Source organism: Bufo bufo, chromosome 4 (genome assembly GCF_905171765.1).
Source record: "Bufo bufo chromosome 4, aBufBuf1.1, whole genome shotgun sequence".
Lineage (NCBI taxonomy): Eukaryota > Metazoa > Chordata > Amphibia > Anura > Bufonidae > Bufo > Bufo bufo.
In genome coordinates, this window is record NC_053392.1 from 585719252 (window position 1) to 585740832 (window position 21581).

General features: G+C 44.4%; 1 protein-coding gene across 1 annotated transcript in view; it reads left to right on the plus strand.

The window, feature by feature from the left end:
• Positions 1-20902, plus strand: part of CENPF (centromere protein F) — a 72781-nt gene extending 51879 nt beyond the window's left edge. The window contains exons 18-22 of the mRNA XM_040430428.1: positions 14295-14456; positions 16238-16397; positions 17698-18135; positions 18238-18419; positions 20193-20902. Coding sequence (XP_040286362.1) covers positions 14295-14456; positions 16238-16397; positions 17698-18135; positions 18238-18419; positions 20193-20363 — 1113 coding nt within the window. The 3' untranslated portion in view covers positions 20364-20902. The remainder of the gene's footprint in view (positions 1-14294; positions 14457-16237; positions 16398-17697; positions 18136-18237; positions 18420-20192) is intronic.
• Positions 20903-21581: the final 679 nt, after the last annotated feature.

Genomic DNA, 21581 nt, shown 5'->3' on the forward strand with positions numbered 1-21581 from the left:
CACAATGAGTGTGGGATGTCTAATTACTTTCTTGCCTATTTTAAAGTTTAACCTGCCGTACCTCTTACATGCAAAGCGTCTCCACCTTCACTTGTCAAAGAGCCAGCAAAAGATTTCCATTTTGGCCTCTTTGCTGTCACATCCATAACCTGTTGGAAATAACTATATGACAATATAGTGGCTTGTGATCCCGTGCCAAGTAAACCCCTGATTGGCCTAATAAGTTCATCTTGGAGATGAGAATCAACAAAATATCGGCCTTCAACCTGAAACAAATCACATAAGAAATTAGGATGTTCACTCATCTGATGCTTTTTGAGGATTTGATCCTTTTGCAGCGATGTGACATTTGGAGAAACCTCGACATTCTTACTGCACGGGGCAGCAACCCCCACCTTTGGGGAAAACTGGATTACATCGCAGCTTACAGATGGCAGTTCACAGATTGATGCTAAGATGATGGGATCACTCATTGGAGAAGACAGATTAGTGCACGAATCTACATGGTTAGACTGCAAGATGGACAACACGTTAGACACCTCCTCTTTGGCCTCAATTTTAGGGTCAAGAACGCTGCAAGGCAATTTAGGATTAGGAATTACATTTGATTCTACTACAACCAGCTCGGTAGCCTTGCGTTGGCCTGGGCTCTGACCCCGCCCTGCCTGCTTTATAGGACTGAGCTGGGACCTGCAGACACCCCTAAAAAAGGCTTGGGTTGTTTTTCGATGGACACTTGGGACCTCTTAACTATTTCAGTTAATTTAGCAACTTGATCTGCCAACTGATCAAACCGATCATTTGATTTGTGCACAGTTTGGTTTTGTGGTGTAGCCTTACTAGAGGTGGGAGACTGACTTCTAGGTGAAGTAGAGGGTTTAGGCCTACCTTCCTTCTGTTGTCTGGGCCTGTTATTCCAGCACCTGTATCCTGGGGGGCCCCTATTGTAGTATTGGGGACGGTAGTTAGACCTCTTATCACCATTATTATACCCTTCTGACCCGTTATGGCTATGAGGTTTTGTTTGCTTGGGTCCTACCTGTTGTCACTGGGTTTGTTGGAAAGGTCCTGTAGACTGAGGGTACCTGCGTGGCTGCGTTTCAAATACCAGGTTAGGGTTTATTTTAGCTTCTGCTACGTTTTGTACTGGGCATCTTTTATATCTTCTCTCACTTGTAGCATGGCACTCACTGATGTTATACAGTGAAGTGGCAGTCGTCGCCAATCTGTCCAAGGGATCTTTAAGATCGAGATCTCTAGCTAGGCAAAATTTTTATTTGCATAGGCATTGCATCATAAAACAGTTGTTTGAATTACCCAGATTCCCAATTTGGGGACCTATATGCTAACCCATAGGCATTTTTAAGGATAGAGAGGAATTCCCGGGGGCTGTTCAGTAGTCTGTGAGGCGCAGTGAGGAAGCTGGCGGCATGCTAGCGTCTTTCCCTCGCGCTTGTGCCGAATGCTGAACGGCATGAGATTTTACCAGAGCACAGGGCTGGCTGACCGATGCGAGCGCTGCCTGGTCCTGTCAATCAGGACTTGGAGGGAGGTGACAAAGGTGGGAGAACGGAGCCTCTAGGAGCAATGCCCCCCACCCTGCTCCTAGAGGCTAATTAGCATATTATAAAAGTTTAGATTTCTGGCGTACCGGGGGCATAGATAAAAGTAGGAATAGGCTAGTTAGGTTTAGCTGACATTAGCACATCGCTAATGTCAGCTAGCTTAATAGGGTTAAATCTGGAGACAGAAACCCTTTAAAAGCACGTGATGATAACATATATCTGTATTTTGGGGATTGAGAGCTGGAGGATCCAAAAATCTCTTATTACCAGACAGATCACTTTCAACATTGACTATAGTATGGCTTGGTTTGTGTGTTTGCTGAAGTCTGCAATAACAGAGGTTCAGCTCATCTGCCTCCCTTTTTAGTTGCTGATAGGCATCATGGCTGAGATCGAGCTCACGCTTTAAGTCCTCGATCGATGCTTTTGCAGATTCGAACAGTTTCTATATGGGATGGAGATATATATAGGCCTGCGTGTCTGTTGTATGCATATTTCTACTCTTTAAGAGGGTACTGACTTCTAGTATTGCATACAGGACTGGTGCGCAACATCTTTAAGAGGTGTTGGTCTTTACTGGCGTTACTTATAAGCACATCAAAATAGGTTAGATGTCTCCTAATTGTACCAAGTGATGTCCATACATCCACACATTCTCTCTTGGCTTCTGCCTGCAGCTCACTTAACCATGCAGTTACATCCTGATCCAAACTCCACCGGAAATTAACTTATCCAACAATGTCATGGATTAACTGTTCCGGGCTAGATGGACTACCTCCTGTAGCTTCACCAGAACCCGCTTCACTACTGGCTGCGCTCATTTTCTCTACCAATAATTAGTACACAGATGAACAATCTTGTTAGCCAAGAAAATTATGGAACGTTTTACTATTTTGTGTTAATTTATTAATTATTTGTGCAATCTCAGCAGTGACTCCACTTTGTCGGGGATATAAAGCAAATGCTTTATATAAAAGATAGGATCAAAAGAATTGATCCTGGAGGTGGACATATAAAACACCTCAAAAAGAATTTGTTGTTAATTGAATTATGTTGTGCAATCAGTAAAATAAGGTACAAGCGTCTATGCAAAAATATTAATGATTTATTATACAATAACTTAAGATGCAATCAAAGCTTAATGAATATAAAAGTCAATAATATGCAATAACACAGTGATATGCAGTACCCAAAATCACCACTAGATGGCTCTAAAACGAATACCAGCGTTCCATATTATCTCTCAAACATACAATGTGATACAACTGTCTCGACAATTATGAGAAATGTATCAGATGATATGCAGTAAACCCAACAATGATCAGGGTAGATATGAACCCTTGCTCTGCTCAAACTATACCCAAACTCTGATATCGGGTAGTATTGCTACACAAATTATAAATTATCAAGCCTGATACAGACTACGGAATTGAAATATTCCAATCAGAGAGATTCTCCTGATATCAATATTAGATCTTTAATTCAGTAATATGCATCTTTACTGAATAGTGATAATATTGATGTAGTACATCTAACATTAGACATCCGCAATAAAGTGGGGATTTTCCTAAATATCAAGCTAATTAATTCAATCAATACTACATATAATAAAATTATACGTTACCCGAGAGTGAAAATGATATGCAGAGTCTAAGGGAAGTCAGCTCTAAGTCTGTTCTGATCATTGGTATTTTTCTCCTGGGGTCTCTCCTTTCTTTCTTTGTTTTTCTGTGTCTTTTGTTGCTCCTTGTTCTCTTTCCTGCGTGCGTGCGTGTGGTTTATGATCACAAACTTATCAGTTAGACACACTTTCCTAACTTGGAGTTTTCCTATCATTGTCAGTTAGTGGTGTACGTATGATGATGACTGTGATGTCACGATATCACCCAGAATGCATTTCAGCTGTTAGTGCAATGTTACCTATTCATAACTGGGTGGCACTATTGCATAAGCTACTAGCATCATCACTATTAAGGGTTAACTGTCCAGGTCTGATTTCTCTTACATTCTAAACACATAATATATGTAATCCTAAATCAGAGTTTAGATTATTTTTGACACCTAAACCCATTAAGGCATAATCTTTGTGGTGCCGTTTAGACTTTTCCCATACTCCTGAAATTTAGGTACCGATAAGAATATAATGGACCTTGTACTCTCACAGAGATGCGTCTCCTGTGTTACTCCAACGGTTGATTGATTGTTAGTTAAAATAACACTCTCTCACTACAAAGTTTACACTTAAAATTCTTCTCTTCACGCTTTAGGGGTGTATGCATTCCTAGTGAGAAATATATAAGATAATAAATGCATTGACGTCCTTCATAATATACAATAATATAATACATATGTCCTATTGATTATCTTATGCTAAAACTAATGTTCGTTATATGTATACATACATCAGATTTTCTGCTTTATCAATAGACATTAAACCGTAGGGGTAATTAGCACCAGAGAGTCTAGAGAATATCCTTATCTCCATAATAAATCCATAAGGAGACAAGAATGACTCTTCTCAGACTGGCACATCTTATAGAGAAGAAACCTTATGATCCGTGTCTTTTCCATAAACCTCTTTCGGCCTAATCTAAAATACATACAAAATGACTTTATATGTTACAATATGGCCTCTCATAGGTAATCAAATCCACTATAATTATGATATTTTGATATAAATGTTGTACCTATGAAAATGAACAACAAGCAGGCGAATAGGCTTACTTGGGCCCTTTGAGGAGGCGGGCTAAATCTCCCCCCCCCCCTTCCTTTTAGTTGGTGAGCATTAGCCTCCCGCCGCCTTTTATTTTTTATTTTTTTTAAATTTTTATTTTTATTTTTTTATTATAGTCACAGGCCCCCGCCATCACAGCAGCTTGAATGGCACATCACTGTTCTGACCACTGAGGCCTGTGATTGGCAGCAGTCCTGTGGGGACCGGAAGCTGTCTGGGGGGCAATGGTACAGCGGTGTATCTGAGGACCGATTTTAATGGGTATATTAATTTTTAGGCGGGGACCCCAGGGATTATCTGCTCCAACCCCTTTATTAGGATCTTACAGTACATTGCCTCGTGGGCTGCAGGCTTTTCACAATATATCTGCATGTAATTTACCACGGCCCCTTCCTTATCTTTCCTCTCCGGTAAATTGCAGGTGGCTGAGCTGGAAGACAATTGTAGTGGTTTGCAGAGCAAATTACAAGATGCTGATTTACATCTCCGAAGTATTGAAGAGCAGCGCAGCAGTGAGCGGAGGGGACTGGATGAGGAAATGCAGGCGATCAGAAGGCATCACGAGGACAGCAGCGTGAGTTACTCTTCCCTTTCACCATACTGGTTTTTTAACCCCTTAAAGAACGGGTCTATTTCGTTTTTTACATTTTGGATTTTTCCTCCCCACGCTCCAATAGCCAAAACTTTTTTAGTTTTCCTTTCATATAGCTATGTGAGGGCTACAGAGCTGTACGAGGGCTTGTTATTTGCATAACAAACTCGTTTTTATTGGTACCATTTTTGTAGTATGTAAGATGATCACTGTTCAACTTTTTTGGGCGTACAAGATGACAAAAAATGGCAAATCACGTGTTTCTTTTTTTTTTTTTTTACGGCGCTCACCACACATAACTAGATTTTTGTACTTGCCATAAAATCTGTTTTCTCTTCCGTTCATTGGGGGACACAGGCTTAACCATGGGTATAGCTGTTGCCGCTAGGAGGCCGACACTAAGCACAAAAGTGCAAGCTCCTCCCCTTCGGCTATATCCCTTCCTGCAGGGACTAAGCTAAAACAGTCAGTGCAAAAGCAGTAGGAGAAGCAATGCAAAAACGGGAAAACCCAGAACCACGCAGGCCAGAAAAGGCCCGTAAAAAAGATTGGGTGGGAGCTGTGTCCCCCAATGAACGGAAGAGAAACAGATTTTACGGAAAGTACAAAAATCTAGTTTTCTCATCCGTATCATTGGAGGACACAGTCTTGACCATGGGACGTTACAGAGCAGTCCCATAAACAATAACCCTCCGGCCAATCGGAGAACCGCCGTCTGCAAACCTCCGCCCCAGAGAAGCGTCAGACGAGACAAAGGTGTGTGTGCTCTGTAAAATTTGGAAAAGGAGTGCAAAGACAACCAGGTAGCCGTCTTGCATACCTGAAGGGCCGAAACACCATGATGCACTGCCCAAGAGGCCCCCACTGCCCGAGCAGAATGAGTAGTAACCCGGAAGGGCGGAGCCCGGTCACTGACGCAGTAACCTTCCACAATGGCCAAATGAATCCATCTGGAAATGGAAGTTTTAGACGCAGCCAGCCCTCGTCTCGGCCCCTCTGGAATGACGAACAGTGAATCCCTCCGCCAAAAAAGATGTCGTCTGGGGCAGACGGATGCAAACGGCTCGTACCAAATCCAGAGAGTGGCGCAAGAATGGAGTGAACAGGGCGAAGGACTACTTTGCCCTGATGGAGGATCAGGAAGGGCGACCGACAGGAAAGAGCCGTGAGTTCAGATACCCTACGGATAGAAGTGATTGCCACCAAAAAGGCCACCTTGTAGGACAGGAAGCGAAGCGACACCTGCTGCAAAGGCTCAGACGGTGACGGCTGGAAAAGTAGCAGACCAGGTCTGCCTCCTACAGACACTAAGCTAAAACTGATTTAGCTTAGTCCCTGTAGGAGGGGTACAGCTGAAGAGAGGAGCTCACACTTTTGTGCTTAGTGTCCTCCTCCTAGCCTGTGTCCCCCAATGATACGGATGAGACATTTTAACATTTTATTTTAATAGTTCAGACATTTTTGGATGCGGCGATACCCAATATGTTTATTTATTTTTTATTGTATATATTTTTTTTATATGTAAAATTGGGAAAGGGGGTGATTTAAACTTTGAATACATTGGTGGGTTTTTTACAATTTTTTTTATTTTATTTTTTTCACTTTTTTTATTTATTTTTAATAACTATTAGGCCCCATAGGGACCTAGTACATGGGATCTTTGAGCCCCTCGCCTATTCACCGTAATAGAGATCTATTAAGATTTTTTTTTACACCCGCCATGTATGGTGCGGGCCCGCTCCATACACACGCAGACTAAGGGACAAATATAAAGAGAACAAAGTCTTTGAATCCCAAGGGAGGGGGATTGTGCAAAATGACTTAAAGGGGTATTCCCATCTAGGACTTTGATGGCATACTGCCAGGGTATGCCATATAGGTGCCAATCCCACCTCTGGAACCTGCTCCTATCTCCAGAGCGGGCCACCCTCCATTCACCACTTTAGCACCTTATTCTCTCTCCACCACTATGGGAAAATAGCTGTGGGCACTCACTCGGCTCTTTTCGGAAGTCCCATAGCAGTAAACAGAGGGCAAGCCACGCCTGTGCTGTGTACGCTCCTTCATTTCGGGAGCCCTGTTTTGGAGATATGTGCAGATCCCACTCTTCTCTGACATTGATGACCTGTCCTAGCGATATGTCATCAATGTCCCAGATGGGAATACCCCTTCAATGAAAAAAATAAAAATAACACGTACCGCACTGTCGCTCTGCTCCCTGCCACTTCGATCCTTGTTTGGCCTGCAGCGATCATGTGCCACTGCTGCTACCAGTCACTTGTGTCAGAGGTCATGTGCATGAATGGCACGTGACTTCTGAGGCCAGTGATTGGATGCAGCGGTCACATGGGTGATGACCTGCACAGTGATGCTGGATGATGCTGCGGGGACTGAAACAGCAGCATGCGACCGACTGAACATTTGAAAGATTTTTTGTAATAAATTTTAAACAATACCACCGCCTTATCGTGGAACCACTTTGTTAGTAGCCATATTGGAGATGTAATGATTATTTTCTGATCGCTGAGCCAGCTCTCGACTATTTTCGGAGGTCCCATAGCTGTGAACAGAGCCTTGCCCTCCATTTACAATTGGACCCTGTTTTTGAGATGGGAGTGAGACCCGCACCCATCAATCTTTTATGGTGTATTCGATCAATGCCCAGATGGAACAACCCCTTCAGTGTGGCCATGCCTGGTACTGCAGCTCAGACCAGTGAGATGAACGATGCTATGCTGCAGTACCTGACGCCTCGGCATGGACCCATGTGTCGCTCTGTCAGATGTAATTCTCTACACTATTAAGGCATTGTATGTGTGTAACTGCTGTCTGCTCTCCGTAGGCTCAGCTCCTGACCGCTGCATCAGAGGCAGAAGAGATGAAGAAGTCTGTAGCTTCCCTGCAGAGGGAGCTGGAATCTCAGGCCAAGAAGCACAAGGATGATATCATGGAATATGAAAAGCTACTGGCCAAGGCTGAATCCCATCACCAGACTCTGCTGGATGAAGTCCAGAAACAGGTGAGTAAATTATATGCAATCAGCATGCATCTAAGCAACATTGTGTGAATGGTGGTAGAGAGTAGGGTTCTTTCGGGTATCGAAAATTCAATACTTTTGTCCGGTATCAACCTCGATACCGGGATTTGCCTTTTTTCGCTATTGCGCAGTCTAGTATCACAGAGCATGGAGCGCGCTGCTGTCAGGGAGAAGGAGTCACTCTCTCCCTCCCCCTGTGCCGCCGCTGCCACCAATGAGGAGAGAGCGGGGCGGGCGCACTGCGCCATCAATGAAAGTTAACATTTAATACAAATACAGGAGGCTGGGTGCAGAATTACATAGCCGTCGCCCAGCGTCTATGAAAGGAAGATGCGATCAGCGGCTGTTAACCACTGGGGTTAACTGCCGCTGATCGCAGCTTCCTGCCATAGAGGCTGTGTGATGGCTATGTGATTCTGCTGCCCTCACCCAGCCTCCTGTATTAAACGTTAATTATCATTGGTGGCGCAGTGTGCCCTCCCCAGTATTAAAATCATTAGTGGCAGTGGCCACAGAGTCCCTTCTCCCCTCCGCATTGGTGGCAGCTTCTGATCGGAGCCCCAGCAGTGGAATCCTGGGGCTCCGATCGGTTACTATGGCAGCCAGGACACTACTGAAGCCCTGGCTGCCATGGTAATCTCCCTGCTGCTGTGAGTACTATGCACAGGGCAGCAGGGAGAGTGTGAAGTCCTATTCACCCTAATAGAGCTCTATCAGGGTGAATGGGACAAGGGATCAAAAGATCCCATGTTCTAGCCCCTAAGGGGGGAAATAGTTATTAAATAAACAGTAAAAAAAATAAAAAGTAAAAAAAAAACCACCCAAAATGTTAAGTATAAATCACCCCTTTCCCAATTTTACATCTAAAATATATAAAACAATAAATAAACATATTACATATCGCCATGTCCGAAAAGTCCAAACTATTAAAATATAAAAAAAAATCAGCTATGCGGTGAATGCCGCAACAGAAAAAAAAATAAACTGCATGATTCGCTATTTTTCTTAGTTGCCTTGTTCCCCCAAAAAATAGGATAGGACTGTTCAATTATGGGCCGGACGTTCCATAAAATGCTTTTTTTGGTATTTTTTTTTTTCACGTGGTATCTAGTATCGCAATACTTGGTATTAAAACCGAATCGAGATTTTGGTATTGAAACAACCCTAGTAGAGACAGCACAGGACCTGAGGGGAGCCCGTCAGCAGGGTGTATTCACCGCAGGTTTTTTAAGTTTCAGAAATGCTATTTTTGTGTAAAACTTAAATAAATTAGAAAAAGTATACATATTAGGTATTGCCACGTCTGTAACGATCTGCTCTATAAAACTGTCACATGACCTAACCCCTCAGATAAACGCTGTAAAAATAAATAAATAAAAACTGTTCCAAAACTGCCAATTTTTTTGGTCACCTTGCCCCAGAAAGTGTAGTAATGAATGATCAAAAAATCCTATGTACCCAAAAATGGTACCAATAAAAATCTCAACACTTTCTGCAAAAAACGAGCCCCTGCACAAGACGATCGGCAGAAAAATAAACATATGTCGTTCAGAAAATGGACACACAAACATTTCTTTTAAAAAAAAAATGCTTTATTATGTAAAACTGAAACAAACAAAGTAGACATATTTGATATCATTACGTCCGTGACAACCTGCTCTATAAAAATAGCGCATGATCTACCTGTCAGATGAATCTTGTAAAAAAACAACTGTGCCAAAACAGCAATTTTTCGGTTACCTTGCCTCACAAAAAACGTAATATATAGCAATTAAAAATCATATGTACCCCAACATAGTACCAATAAAACTGGCACCTTATCCCCTAGTTTCCAAAATAGTGTCACTTTTTTGGAGTTTCTACTCTAGGGGTGCATCAGGGGGGCTTTAAATGGGACATGGTGTCTAAAAACCAGGCCAGCAAAATCTGCCTTCCAAAAACCGTATGGCATTCCTTTTCTTCTGCACCCTGCCGTGCGCCCGTACAGCAGTTTACGACCACATATGGTGTGTTTCTGTAAACCGCGGAATCAGGGTAATAAATATTGAGTTTTGTTTGGCTGTTAGCCCTCAATGTGTTAAAGAAAAAAATGTAATAAAATGGAAAATCTGCCAAAAATTAGAAATTTTTTAATTTGATCTCCATTTTCCTTTTATTCTTGTGGAACACCTAAAGGGTTAACAAAGTTTGTAAAATCAGTTTTGAGTAACTTGAGGGGTGTAGTTTCTACAATGGGGTCATTTATGGGGGGTTTCCACTTTGTAAGCCCCACAAAGTGACTTTAGACCTGAACTGGTCCTTAAAAAGTGGGTTTTGGAAATTATTTTAAGAATTGCTTCTAAACTTCTAAGCCTTCTAACGTCCTAAAAAAATAAAATTACATTTTCCAAAACGATGCCAACATAAAGTAGACATATGGGAAATGTTAAGTAATAAATATTTGATTAGGTGTCACTTTCTGTTTTAGAAGCAGAGAAATTGAAATTTGGAAAATTGTGAATTTTTCAACATTTTTGGTAAATTTAGGATTTTTTTCATAATTTAAAGGTGAAATATATTGACTCAAATTTATGACTCCTGAAGTACAATGTGTCACGAGAAAACAATCTCAGAATGGCTTGGATAAATAAAAGCCTTCCAAAGATATTACCACATAAACTGACGCATGTCAGATTTGTAAATTTTGACCTGGACACTGGGGCATCAATGACCCTTGGTCATGAAAGGGTTAAAGGTGTATTCCAGGTTCAACAAGTTATACCCCATCTACTGGATCGTTGTGGGTCCAACTACTGGGACCCTCACCAGTCACAAGATCAGGGGTCCCATGTCTTCCCGTATGAATGGAGTGCCCATCTGTGATGCCACTCCATTCAAACTCTAGGGGACTCCCAGGAATAGCTGAGCGCTGTACTTGGCTGTCTCTCTGACAGTTCCATAGAGATGAGTGGAGCAGGAGAACGCAACCGCTGCTCCACAAATATGGGAAGGGGAAAGGGACCCCCAAGAGCTAACAACCCCTGGAGTCCTCTCCTGAATGTAATGAAAACCCACTCGCCTGTCTGCGGTCCTTCTGCTCCTCCATTCTCAGCAGGACCAGGGAGTGGCTTGATCCCGTGGCTGATCACAGGCCTCAGCAGTCACAGCAGCTTGGATGGCACATCACTGCTCTGACCGCTGAGCCCTGTGATTGGCATCAGCAGTCACGGGACCAAGTCACTACCTGGTACTTTGGGGAACAAAGTAATGGTGGACTGCAGACAGGTTAGTGGGTATTTTAATGTTCAGGGGGAGGACCCCTGTTGGTTGTCTGCTCCAGCCTCTTTAAAGAAGCACTCCCACAATTAATTTAAAAATTTTTTTTTTTATTCTCTGACCTGTTAGGTACATAATGTAAACTGTAGTGAAGGTAATCTTACTGGTCAGTTTATAACCTCCCTTCTGATCCTCAGCTGTGTCATGTGACCAGCACTTTGACTCTCCAAATAGCACAGCATCTTATTGTGTGGACAGGATGCCGGCTTCTCTATGTATTCCTATGAGAGCCTTTATGTCAGTCTCAGGAATGAATAGAGAAGTAACTGACTTCCTGTCCTGTGTCAGCTGGAGATCAGAGTGCTGGTCACATGACACAGCTGAGGATCAGAAGGGAGGTTATAACTCACAAATACGGTTACTGGTAACAAGATTACCTTCTCTGCAGTTTATTCATGTACCTTTCTAACAGGTCAAAGAATAAAGATTTTTGTGGGAGTTGTTCTTTAATAGGATCTTACAGTACATCGCCTTGTAGGCTGCAGGGTTTTGTGAGTTTTCAGATGCATTTCAGGCTTTTCACAATATATCTGCATGTAATTTACCATTGCCCCTTCCTTATCTTTCCTCTCCGGTAAATTGCAGGTGGCTGAGCTGGAAGACAATTGTAGTGGTTTGCAGAGCAAATTACAAGATGCTGATTTACATCTCCGAAGTATTGAAGAGCAGCGCAGCAGTGAGCGGAGGGGACTGGATGAGGAAATGCAGGCGATCAGAAGGCAGCGCGAGGACAGCAGCGTGAGTTACTGTTTTGTCCCCCCCCCCACCCCCCCCTAAGGAACAAGTATAACTAGAACAAAGTTTGTGGATCCAATATTTTGCGCCAAATCCTTTTTGGTATACTTTTACCAGGGTTGGCACGTCATCTTTTGCATACAAAGCCCCAAATACCCTGCACAGACAGATTTAAAAGATGACATGCTGGACGCACCCGCCACTAGGGGGAGCTCACACCATACTGTTTTATATTATTCAATGTATGAATGTCTACCAATTTTTGGATTTCCCATACCCCGTTTTAAATGGGTTTTCCAAGAATTTTAAAAATTTTAACAGAGAGCGGGGAGTTGTGTAAAATGATTTAATAGGGATATTCCCATCTAGGACTAGCGATATGCCAGATAGGTGCCGGTCCCACTTCTGGAACCTGCTCCTGTCTCGGGAGTGGGATCCCAAAGTGAACAGCCGCCCATAAGCGGGCATCCTCTATTCACCCCTTGTGCAGCTTTTTCTCCATTCACAATCATTGGACTTCCAAAAAGAGCTAAGCACGTTCACTCGCCTTCTTTCAGAAGTCCCATATCTGTGAATAACGAGCAAGCCGCACCTGCGCAGCGTTCTCCCCTCCACTTCGGGGGCCTTTTTCTGGCGATTTTATCTGTTCTAGTAGCTGAGCCAGTGCTCGACTATTTTCGAAAATCCCATAGTGGTGGTTGGTGTAAGTCTGGACACTGTTCTTGAGAAAGTATACCCCATAAATGATCGAAGGGTGTTTGTCCCACCTCTGGGACCCACAACTATCAATGCCTAGATGGGACAACCCCTTTAAAGGGATTTTCCAGAATTTGACAGCGAGAAGCTCAACAATCGGCAGAAAGGAGGCGCTGGAGAGTCCTGGTCCCTTCATTGCAGCAGTGACATCCATGTGCATGTGGCCATGCCTGGTACTGCAGCTCAGAACATTGAGATGAACGATGCTATGCTGCAGTACCTGACGCCTCGGCATGGACCCGTGCGTCGCTTTCTCAGATGTTGCAGTAATTCTCCACACTAGTAATGCATTGTATGTGTGTAACTGCTGTCTGCTCTCCGTAGGCTCAGCTCCTGACCGCTGCATCAGAGGCAGAAGAGATGAAGAAGGCTGTGGCTTCCCTGCAGAGGGAGCTGGAATCTCAGGCCAAGAAGCACACGGATGATATCATGGAATATGAAAAGCTACTGGCCCAGGCTGAATCCCATCACCAGACTCTGCTGGATGAAGCCCGGAGACTAGTGAGTAAATTACATGCAATCCTACATCTAAGCAACGATGTATAATACAGTGTGAATGGAGGTAGAGACAGCACAGGCCCTAAGGGGAGCCCGTCAGCAATGTACTTGGACTGGGGCTTCTGTTTTGCTTCCATCAGAGGTGTATGTTGGTATGGATATGCTCCACGTATATGCCTGGAGCCTGTATAAAGCCAGCTATATTGTCATTGTGGGTCCAACTACTGGGACCCTCACCAGTCACAAGATCAGGGGTCTCTGTACTGGACTTTGGCTGTCTCTGGCAGTTCCATAGAGATGAATGGAGCGGGAGAACATATGCTCAACCACCTCTCCATTCATATGGATGGGAAAGGGACTCCAGTGGTCGTGATTGATGAGGGTCCCAGTGGTTAGACCCCCACCAATCATTCGGTGATATAAGGATACCTTGTCTTTCAGCACCAGATAACATTATGATCTATTAATTCATTGAGTCCACGCATAGCGTTTCTTTGTGGAGAACTATAAACATGTCATAAGATTGATATTTTAGGAGGGGGTATGTGCAGACGCCCCGTTACTCGATACCTCTGGTCATAACTGAAGCTTCCCAGTGCTGAATCCTCCGGTACGGTAGCCGCGTGACGTCTCCTGTTCCGGGCTCAGCTGAGCAGGACGGGGCTGTAACACTGAATGTCTTGATGTTAGAGGGGATGTTTGATCCATGTCTCCAAGGCTGTACCTTCCCCCTGTCCTCTCTGCTCCATTCTTTCCATCCGCCCTCCTGTGAATGTCACATTGCAATCTCACAGTGCGAAAGGTCCTGGATGGGCAGTAGTGAGACTTCTCCTCCTAAACTATTTTCAGAAACGGCTGTATTACAGATTCTTGGTCCGGCCTGACTATTTCGAGGGAATATAAGATACATGACCATATAACCAATAAGATTATATGGAGATTATGGACCTGTGGGTTACTATTGATTTCTTACCTGACTTTAGCATTAGAAAACTTTTAAAGGAGTTTTAGAAACTTTTCTCTCACTAACGCAAGTAATGGGTCCATTTGACTTTTTTACAGCAGGACGGAGACCTAGCGAGCTATCGGCAGACGCTGACATCACTGGAAGCAAGTCTTAATGTGCACAAACAGGAGATTGATTACTTAAAAGCTGGCAATGGGGAATTGAATGAATCCTTGTGTAAAGCCCGGGAGCAGCTGGCGGAGCTCGAACAACTTAAGGTAAGTGTGGATTTGGCAGCTGTGTTAATCGTAACGCTCCATCGAGCTGTTTGCAGAAAGCCCGTAAAAATTACATTTACATTTTTGTGTGTACGAGGCTCTGCCGTGTCTCTATTACCTGCACTTTTAATTTTTTTATTATCAATTTTGTTTGTTAGTTCATTTTTTTTTCCCCAGCGTTTTTATATTATGCCGCTCTGAGGCCGTGGCTGTATGATGTCCTGATCACCGGGACCCAAACCAGAGAGCTGGGTCACTGCTTACTGAAATGGACAGCTGTCTGTAACCCCTTTCCACGAGCTGCTTGCAGCAGCCCCCAGTATTAAAGGGGCTCTTGGGGCCTGTACCTAAAATGGGTCCTTCAGCTAATCTGTGGAGAGAATTCCCTTTCAGCAGCGCTTACTCTTCCATCACTCCGCCGATCCTGCAGTTCCGGCTGGTGTCACATGACTGTCCCACTGGCTGCGGGCACTTCTTCTGAAGTTTTAAGGGCTCATTCAGACGACCATTTGAATGAGTCCGCATCCGTTCCGCAATTTTGCGAAATGGGTGTGGAACCATTCATTTCAGTGGGGCCACAAAAGATGCGGACAGCATATTGTGTGCTGTCCGCATCCGTTGTTCCGTTGCCCCAGAAAAAATATAGAGCATGTCCTATTCTTGCGGACAAAAATAGGCATTTCTATAATGGGCCCATCTGTTCCTTAAATAGCGGAACGCACACAGGCGGCATCCGTGTTTTGTGGATCCGCAAAACACGGCACAGACTTGTGAATGCTCCCTGACCAGATGTGGTTCTCTTCTCCCTATTCAGTTGCATTTGTATTATGCAGCTGACCAGGAAGAAAGAAGAGCGCATCTGGTCGGGAGGTCAGAGGAAGAGCCTGTAGCCAGTCTGGAAGTCATGTGACCCCACCTGGAATCGGCGGAGTGATGGAAGATCAGCTGATCACTGGTGTGACATTCTTATGAAGATTGCCGGGTGGTCCAGTGAGTATTTCTTTAGTTACCTGGCTATATAAACCTCTTAAATGGGTTATCCCCTGATTAATGTAATACAGGAAAATCCGACATCATATAGCACAGGACACTCTCTTTCTAATAAAGCCAGAGCCAATCCCTGTGCCACACGTGGATCCATAGATCTCCCCATTCATTGCTTCAATTTATCTGCTAGATTTATAGCAAACTGGCAGCTGAGGTGGTGTGTCCTTTCTGCTGCAGCTCAGGGGGTGTGTCCTTTCTGTAGCAGATCTCTCCCTACGACCGCTCATGAGAACTGAGCATGTGCGTCCACCTCAACGTGGTCGACAGAGAAATAAGTTGAACAAACAGCGGGTGGCGCCAAACAGATACGTTTTAGTGAATAACTCAGTGGCTATAATACATTTTTAATTACATGCAGATCCAGGTGCTGGTTTGAAAAGTTCAGAATATTTTTTGGGGGACAACCCCTTTAAAGGGAGCTTTCATGTAGGTCTTGCCACGTAGCAGGATTTTTACAAGTCAAACATGTGTGACTAGGACTGAGCTGCAGTACAAATGCAGCCTATGGACAAGAGGGGCGCTGCTCTGGAGACAATAGGCAGCCCATTGTTATCTCGTATAGCAGTGGACCCAGAAACCATCTCTTGTGGACTGAATTCAGTATATTAGGGAGTTTAGAGGACTGTATGCTGAATCCTAGAGAGCCTGTTACACAGAACAGGGGGGTTATTGATTATATAATGCCGTAAGAACCATCTGGGATTATGAATTTCTGTTGTTCATTGTGTTTTCAGATCAATCTTAATGATTTGGAGAAGGAAAACGCTAAGATCTGTAGTGATCTCCATCACTGGATGAAGTCATGTAAAGAGCTGGAAGGGGAGAAGGAGCAGCTGCAGGCCAGGCTTTCGCAGCAGGAGGAGACGCTGAAGGGCCTGACGCAGAAGCATGACCGTAGGTTCTCCAGTGTCCTGTGTCATCTGAATTTCAGATCCACAATTGTCTGGTTTAAAAGACCCCATCAGAAACCCCATTAGGGAATTCTGAGTTAGGGGTTGTCCACCAGTCAGCCTCTTACTCAGGACAGTGAGCAGCTGCTAAGAGCTCCTCTTGCTTTGAAGGACCCGACACATTAATTTCAATGGGTCCTCTTAAGGGCTTATCATGGGGTGTCATTTGGTTCCTGGGGTTATGCCATGAAATCAACTTATTCCCCATCTACAGCATCTGATCGGTGGGAGTCTGACCGCTGGGGTCTTCACCGAGCCCACGCACTGCCTCTTTATTCATTTTTTATAGGACTGCCGGAGGTAGCCGAGCGTTGTTGTCAGGTATCTCCGGCGGTCCTGTAGAGAATGAATGAAGTGGTGGTGGGTGGGCTTGACCAACTGCTCCATTCATTTGGGAAACTAGACCTCCATTCTCGCACTTGGTAGGGGTCCACGTGGTTGGTTCCCCCCACCGATCAGATGCTTTCCCACTAGGCTGTAGGTAGGAGATAAGTTAATTTTGTGGAACAAGCTCTTTTTAAAAGGATATTCCGGTACGTTTGAAATTATCCCCTACCCCTATTAAATCCTACCGCTGGGACCCCCCTGTATACCCTGCAACCCCCCCTGAAATGAACGGAGTGGCCAGTTGTGCCTGGCCGCTCTATTCATTTCTGAGATTTCTGGAGATAGCCGAGTACAGCGCTCTTTGGAAGTCCCATAGAAATGAATGAAGCGGCTGCACGCAGACCGGCCGGCCACTCCATAAATTTCAGGGGGTACGGGTCCCAGTGGTAGGACTCCACTGATCACAGGATAAGGGATAATCTATCAGCAGTCACCACTAGGGGGAGCTTCCTGCACACAGTTTATACATTAATCTCAATAATACCAGCGCTCGGTTCCCTCTAGTGGTGGCTGCCGGTAACCAGAACATAGAAAATGCAGGATGGTGGTTTTTGCAAGAAGCGCGCGGGACAGGCACAGGCCTCTTAATAAATTTGGCATATCTTCTTCTATCATCATATCTATGGCAGCTACGAGCTGGTGTCAATCAGGGGTATAATTTACTTCATTTTCTGGTGTAAATTCTACGAATTTTTTGGCAAAACCCAACAACGTTTCCAAAAGTCACAAATTTTTGCGCAAACTGCCTTTTTGCAGAAATTTGCAACTGCCATACGCCCTCCGTTTCTTTCTGTAAAAACTGTTTGTTTGTTTTTTACCTGTGGTTATTTCACGTGTGTATATCCATTTCCGTGCAGCGACAGACATGAACACCAGCAATAACGACTTGCTGTCGGAGATTGAAGAGTTAAAACAGTACTTGGAAGAGAAGACGATTGAGGCGGACGAGAGCGTGGAGAAATACTGCAACTTAATGATCAAGACTCACAAACTGGAAGACGCCAACGACACGCTGAAGAAGCAGGTGGATCTGCTGAGCAGCAGACTGAAAGAGCTCGAACCCAAGCAAGAAGCGGTGGAATCTCAGACGCTGTCATCGGATGAGGCCAAGAAAAGAAGGAAGAGCACAAGGTCCATTCAGGGGAAGCAAGCAACTAAGAGACGAAGGGAATCTGAGAACATGGGGCAAAATCCATCAACCCCTCAAGCCGTGACCAAAAAAGTGAAGAAAAATGGAAGTCAGAGCTTAGAAGAAAAGTTTGAGCCTGAAGGGCTTCCAGATGTTGTGAAAAAAGGTATAAACCTCACCGCCCGACTCCCCACCCCACCCCAAGTGCTCACAATGTCAGAATGAATTAAATTTTAGCTTGAGGATCATTTCTTCTCATCCCCTCTAGGATTTTCCGATATCCCATCTGGGAAGCAAAGTCCATTTGTCCTCCGGAGAACAGCGGCGCCATTAAGGAGGAGCCCACGCCAGCGGCTAAACTCTCCATCCGTACTGAACACTCGTATTGATAATCTAGAAAACCTCCCTGATCTGAACAGTCCAACACCAGGGGGCAGCAAAGCCCAAGTGGTAAGTCTCCGATGACCTAGTATGTTATGTAGTGGATGTCAGAACATGCTGGGAGTTGTAGTTTCATATCTAATGAACCAGACCATCGCACCAGAGGCTGTCGCTTAAAATTCGAGCTACGCACAACAATATAAATCCTTGCACGGGGCAGAGCAGGGAATAGCGTGTGTTAATTGGTGCGGACACTGCAGTTTGACACCAGAGGGGTCAGGTTAGTGAGGGGCAGCCGAGGTTTTTAATTACCTCTGAATTAAGATTCTGCTGGTGTCTTTTTGCTTTGTGTCAAGCGGCCGACCTTTGTTTTGCGTGTCAGCTTGATTATACCCAAGCAATTAAGACGCTCCAAAGGGACGGGTCGCCGTCGCCTGCGTCCTGCATTGTAATGTGGTTGGAAACTGTCAGCACCGGTATGGTAGCATCATAATGTAGAAGAGACTGAAAATGCATGGCTGCACATGCACAGTCTCCGGTGATCTCCTCTCGACAGCCCCTTTTTGAAATGAAGCAGAGGTGGCGATCGTCTACTGGAAGCTCTGGTGGTCAGCTGTGCTTGTCAGACGTGATCAAGACAAGATGGCTGCTGCAGGGAAAGGACGTATTACATGGTGGCCACCAGAGCGGGACCATTGATACTTGGCGGCTCTACAATCTGGATCATAGAGGGGATCCTGAACAGGGGACCTTCTCTGTGACATCAGTATGAGTTTACAGGACACACAGAAAGAGGTGGTCTCGTTAAGACGTCCCCTTTAACAGGCCGGCGATCATATAATTAACCAGGGCAAAGGCTGGAGAAATCGGACTCCTTCCCTGGTTGGTGTTCCATGTCGTAAACTGTTCCTGCATTCTGGTCGCAAGGAATTTAAAGTAAATCTCCAGCATCTATGCTCCACGTGTAAAGGGATGCTTCAGTAGAAATAAATACACTGGGGTAGATTTTATTAATACTGTCTCAAACCCTTGCAGCAGAAGGCTTTACTCACGCGTCGCAGTTGAGGTTCGTGCTGCAGTTTTTCGAAAAAGGTTGTGGTTTTGCCACGATTTCTGAGAACTGCACTGCGGCCGCAGTGGGTGAACACAGGATGGCTGCCCCCATAATCATGTACACAGAATAGAATAAGGCCCCTTTGACACGAGAGAGTATTCCGTGCGGGTGCAATGCGTGACGCAAACGCATTGCGCCAGCAGGGAATCTGGACTCCTTCATTTCAATAGGGCTGGGTACATGAGCGTTGGTTTTCACGCATCACTTGTGCGTTGCGTGGAAATCGCAGCATGTTCTATATTCTGCGATTTTCATGGGCAACGCTGGCCCCATAGAAGTGAATGGGGCTGCGTTAAAACTGCATCTGCAAGCAAATGCGGATGCAAAGCGTTTTTCACGGATGGTTGCTAAGAGATGTTGTTTGTATACCTTCATTTTTTTTAATCGCACGTGTGCAAAACGCATTAAATCGCATTGCACCCACGCGATAAAAACGGAAAACTGGACGCGATCGCATACAAAGCTGAATGCCCTTGCTTGCGAAATCGTGCATTTTTCACTAAATGCATCCGGACCTAATCCGCTCAGGCTCGTCTGCAAGGGGCCTAAAAAATTCACCATCACAAAATAAAAAGTCAGTTTTCAGTATGTATTTATTTGGTTAAATATAATTTTAAATCTGCTATATTCACTTTAAAGGGGTTTATCCAGGAAAAGATATTGATGACCTACAGTATCCTCATAACCCCTTTAACTTTTTCTAATGGATATCTATGTTGACCTTGCAGACAAAGGCCACGGAGGAGGACTCTGCTCCAATGGACGTTCTATCTCCACTTGTCAAGACAAGGAGTCGAGCGTCTGATAACATGCGTGCCGGCGAACCAGAGAGCATGCGGACACCCGTGAAAGCTTCACTTGATGACACGGAAGAAGAGGGGGCATGTCAAGTGCAGTGATTGATCCGCACTGGTTTCTCATATTATTCTGTACAAGACTGTAGCTGACCGGCTGGGCCGGGCGTGGACGCAGATCTTTATTTTGGATGGTTGAACCACAGGCCGAAGATTGGGGATCGCCTACAAACTAGGGGATACATTAAAATGCTGTCAGTTCGTTCTCTACTGATCGCCCCATGCCAATGCAGGCTCAGATTAGTCGAGTGTGTTCTGACTGGGGAGAAAGCCGATGCCATATGCAATTATATTGCATTAAAGGGGTTCTCTGGGAATTAAGAAAATGAAAATACTTAAATATTACTTTATTATAAATATATTCCCAATTACCTTTCATTAGTTAGATTGGTTCGTTTTGTCTGGGGAGCAATCATTAGGAGAAAAAAAATGGCTGCCATCCTATTAGTACAAACAAAACCTGCCCTAATAACACAAGTTACTTCACAACACTGAGCTAAAGAGCTGCCTCATCCTCCTCTCTGCTCTGCTTGTCAGGGATTATGATCCTGAATACAGCTGATAAGATCTTCAGCTGAATCTCTGTAGGAATGGAGTCCATGAGGAGACCTGAAGTACAAAGAGGACAGACAGGACAAGCTGTGGTAATGGAGACTGCATACAAGTGCTGCTGCTCATTACCACATCCCCACCCTCGTCTCTGTACTTCATGTCTCCTCATGAACTCCATTCCTACAGAGATTCAGCTGAAGATCTTATCTGTATTCAGGATCATGATTCCTGACAAGCAGAGAGGAGGTTGAGGCAGCTCTCTAGCTCAGTGCTCGGAAGTAACTTGCCTTCCTGTGTGATTAGGACAGGTTTTGTCTGTACTAATAGCACGGCGGCCATTTTATTTCTCCTAATGACAAAATGAGCTATTATAACTAATGAAAGGTATTTGGGAATATATTTATAATGAAGTAATATTTAAGTATTTTTTTATTTTCTTCATTCCTGGAGAACCCCTTTTTAATGATAATTTTATGCTTTTAATGCACTTTTAAAATAGGCCATTGATGTTGACCAGGTGTGTGTCCCACCTCTGCTAACCGCACCAGTCTCAAGAACAGGGATCCCGCGATCTACCCCCATCAGACATTTCTGGCGTTTTCTGTGGATCTGCCATAAATGTAAAGATGGAATATAACCTTTTAAGGAAGCAACTTTGTAAAAAGTCTTGATTGCAAATATGCTAGCGTCTTCTGTGTTACAGCTCCCATG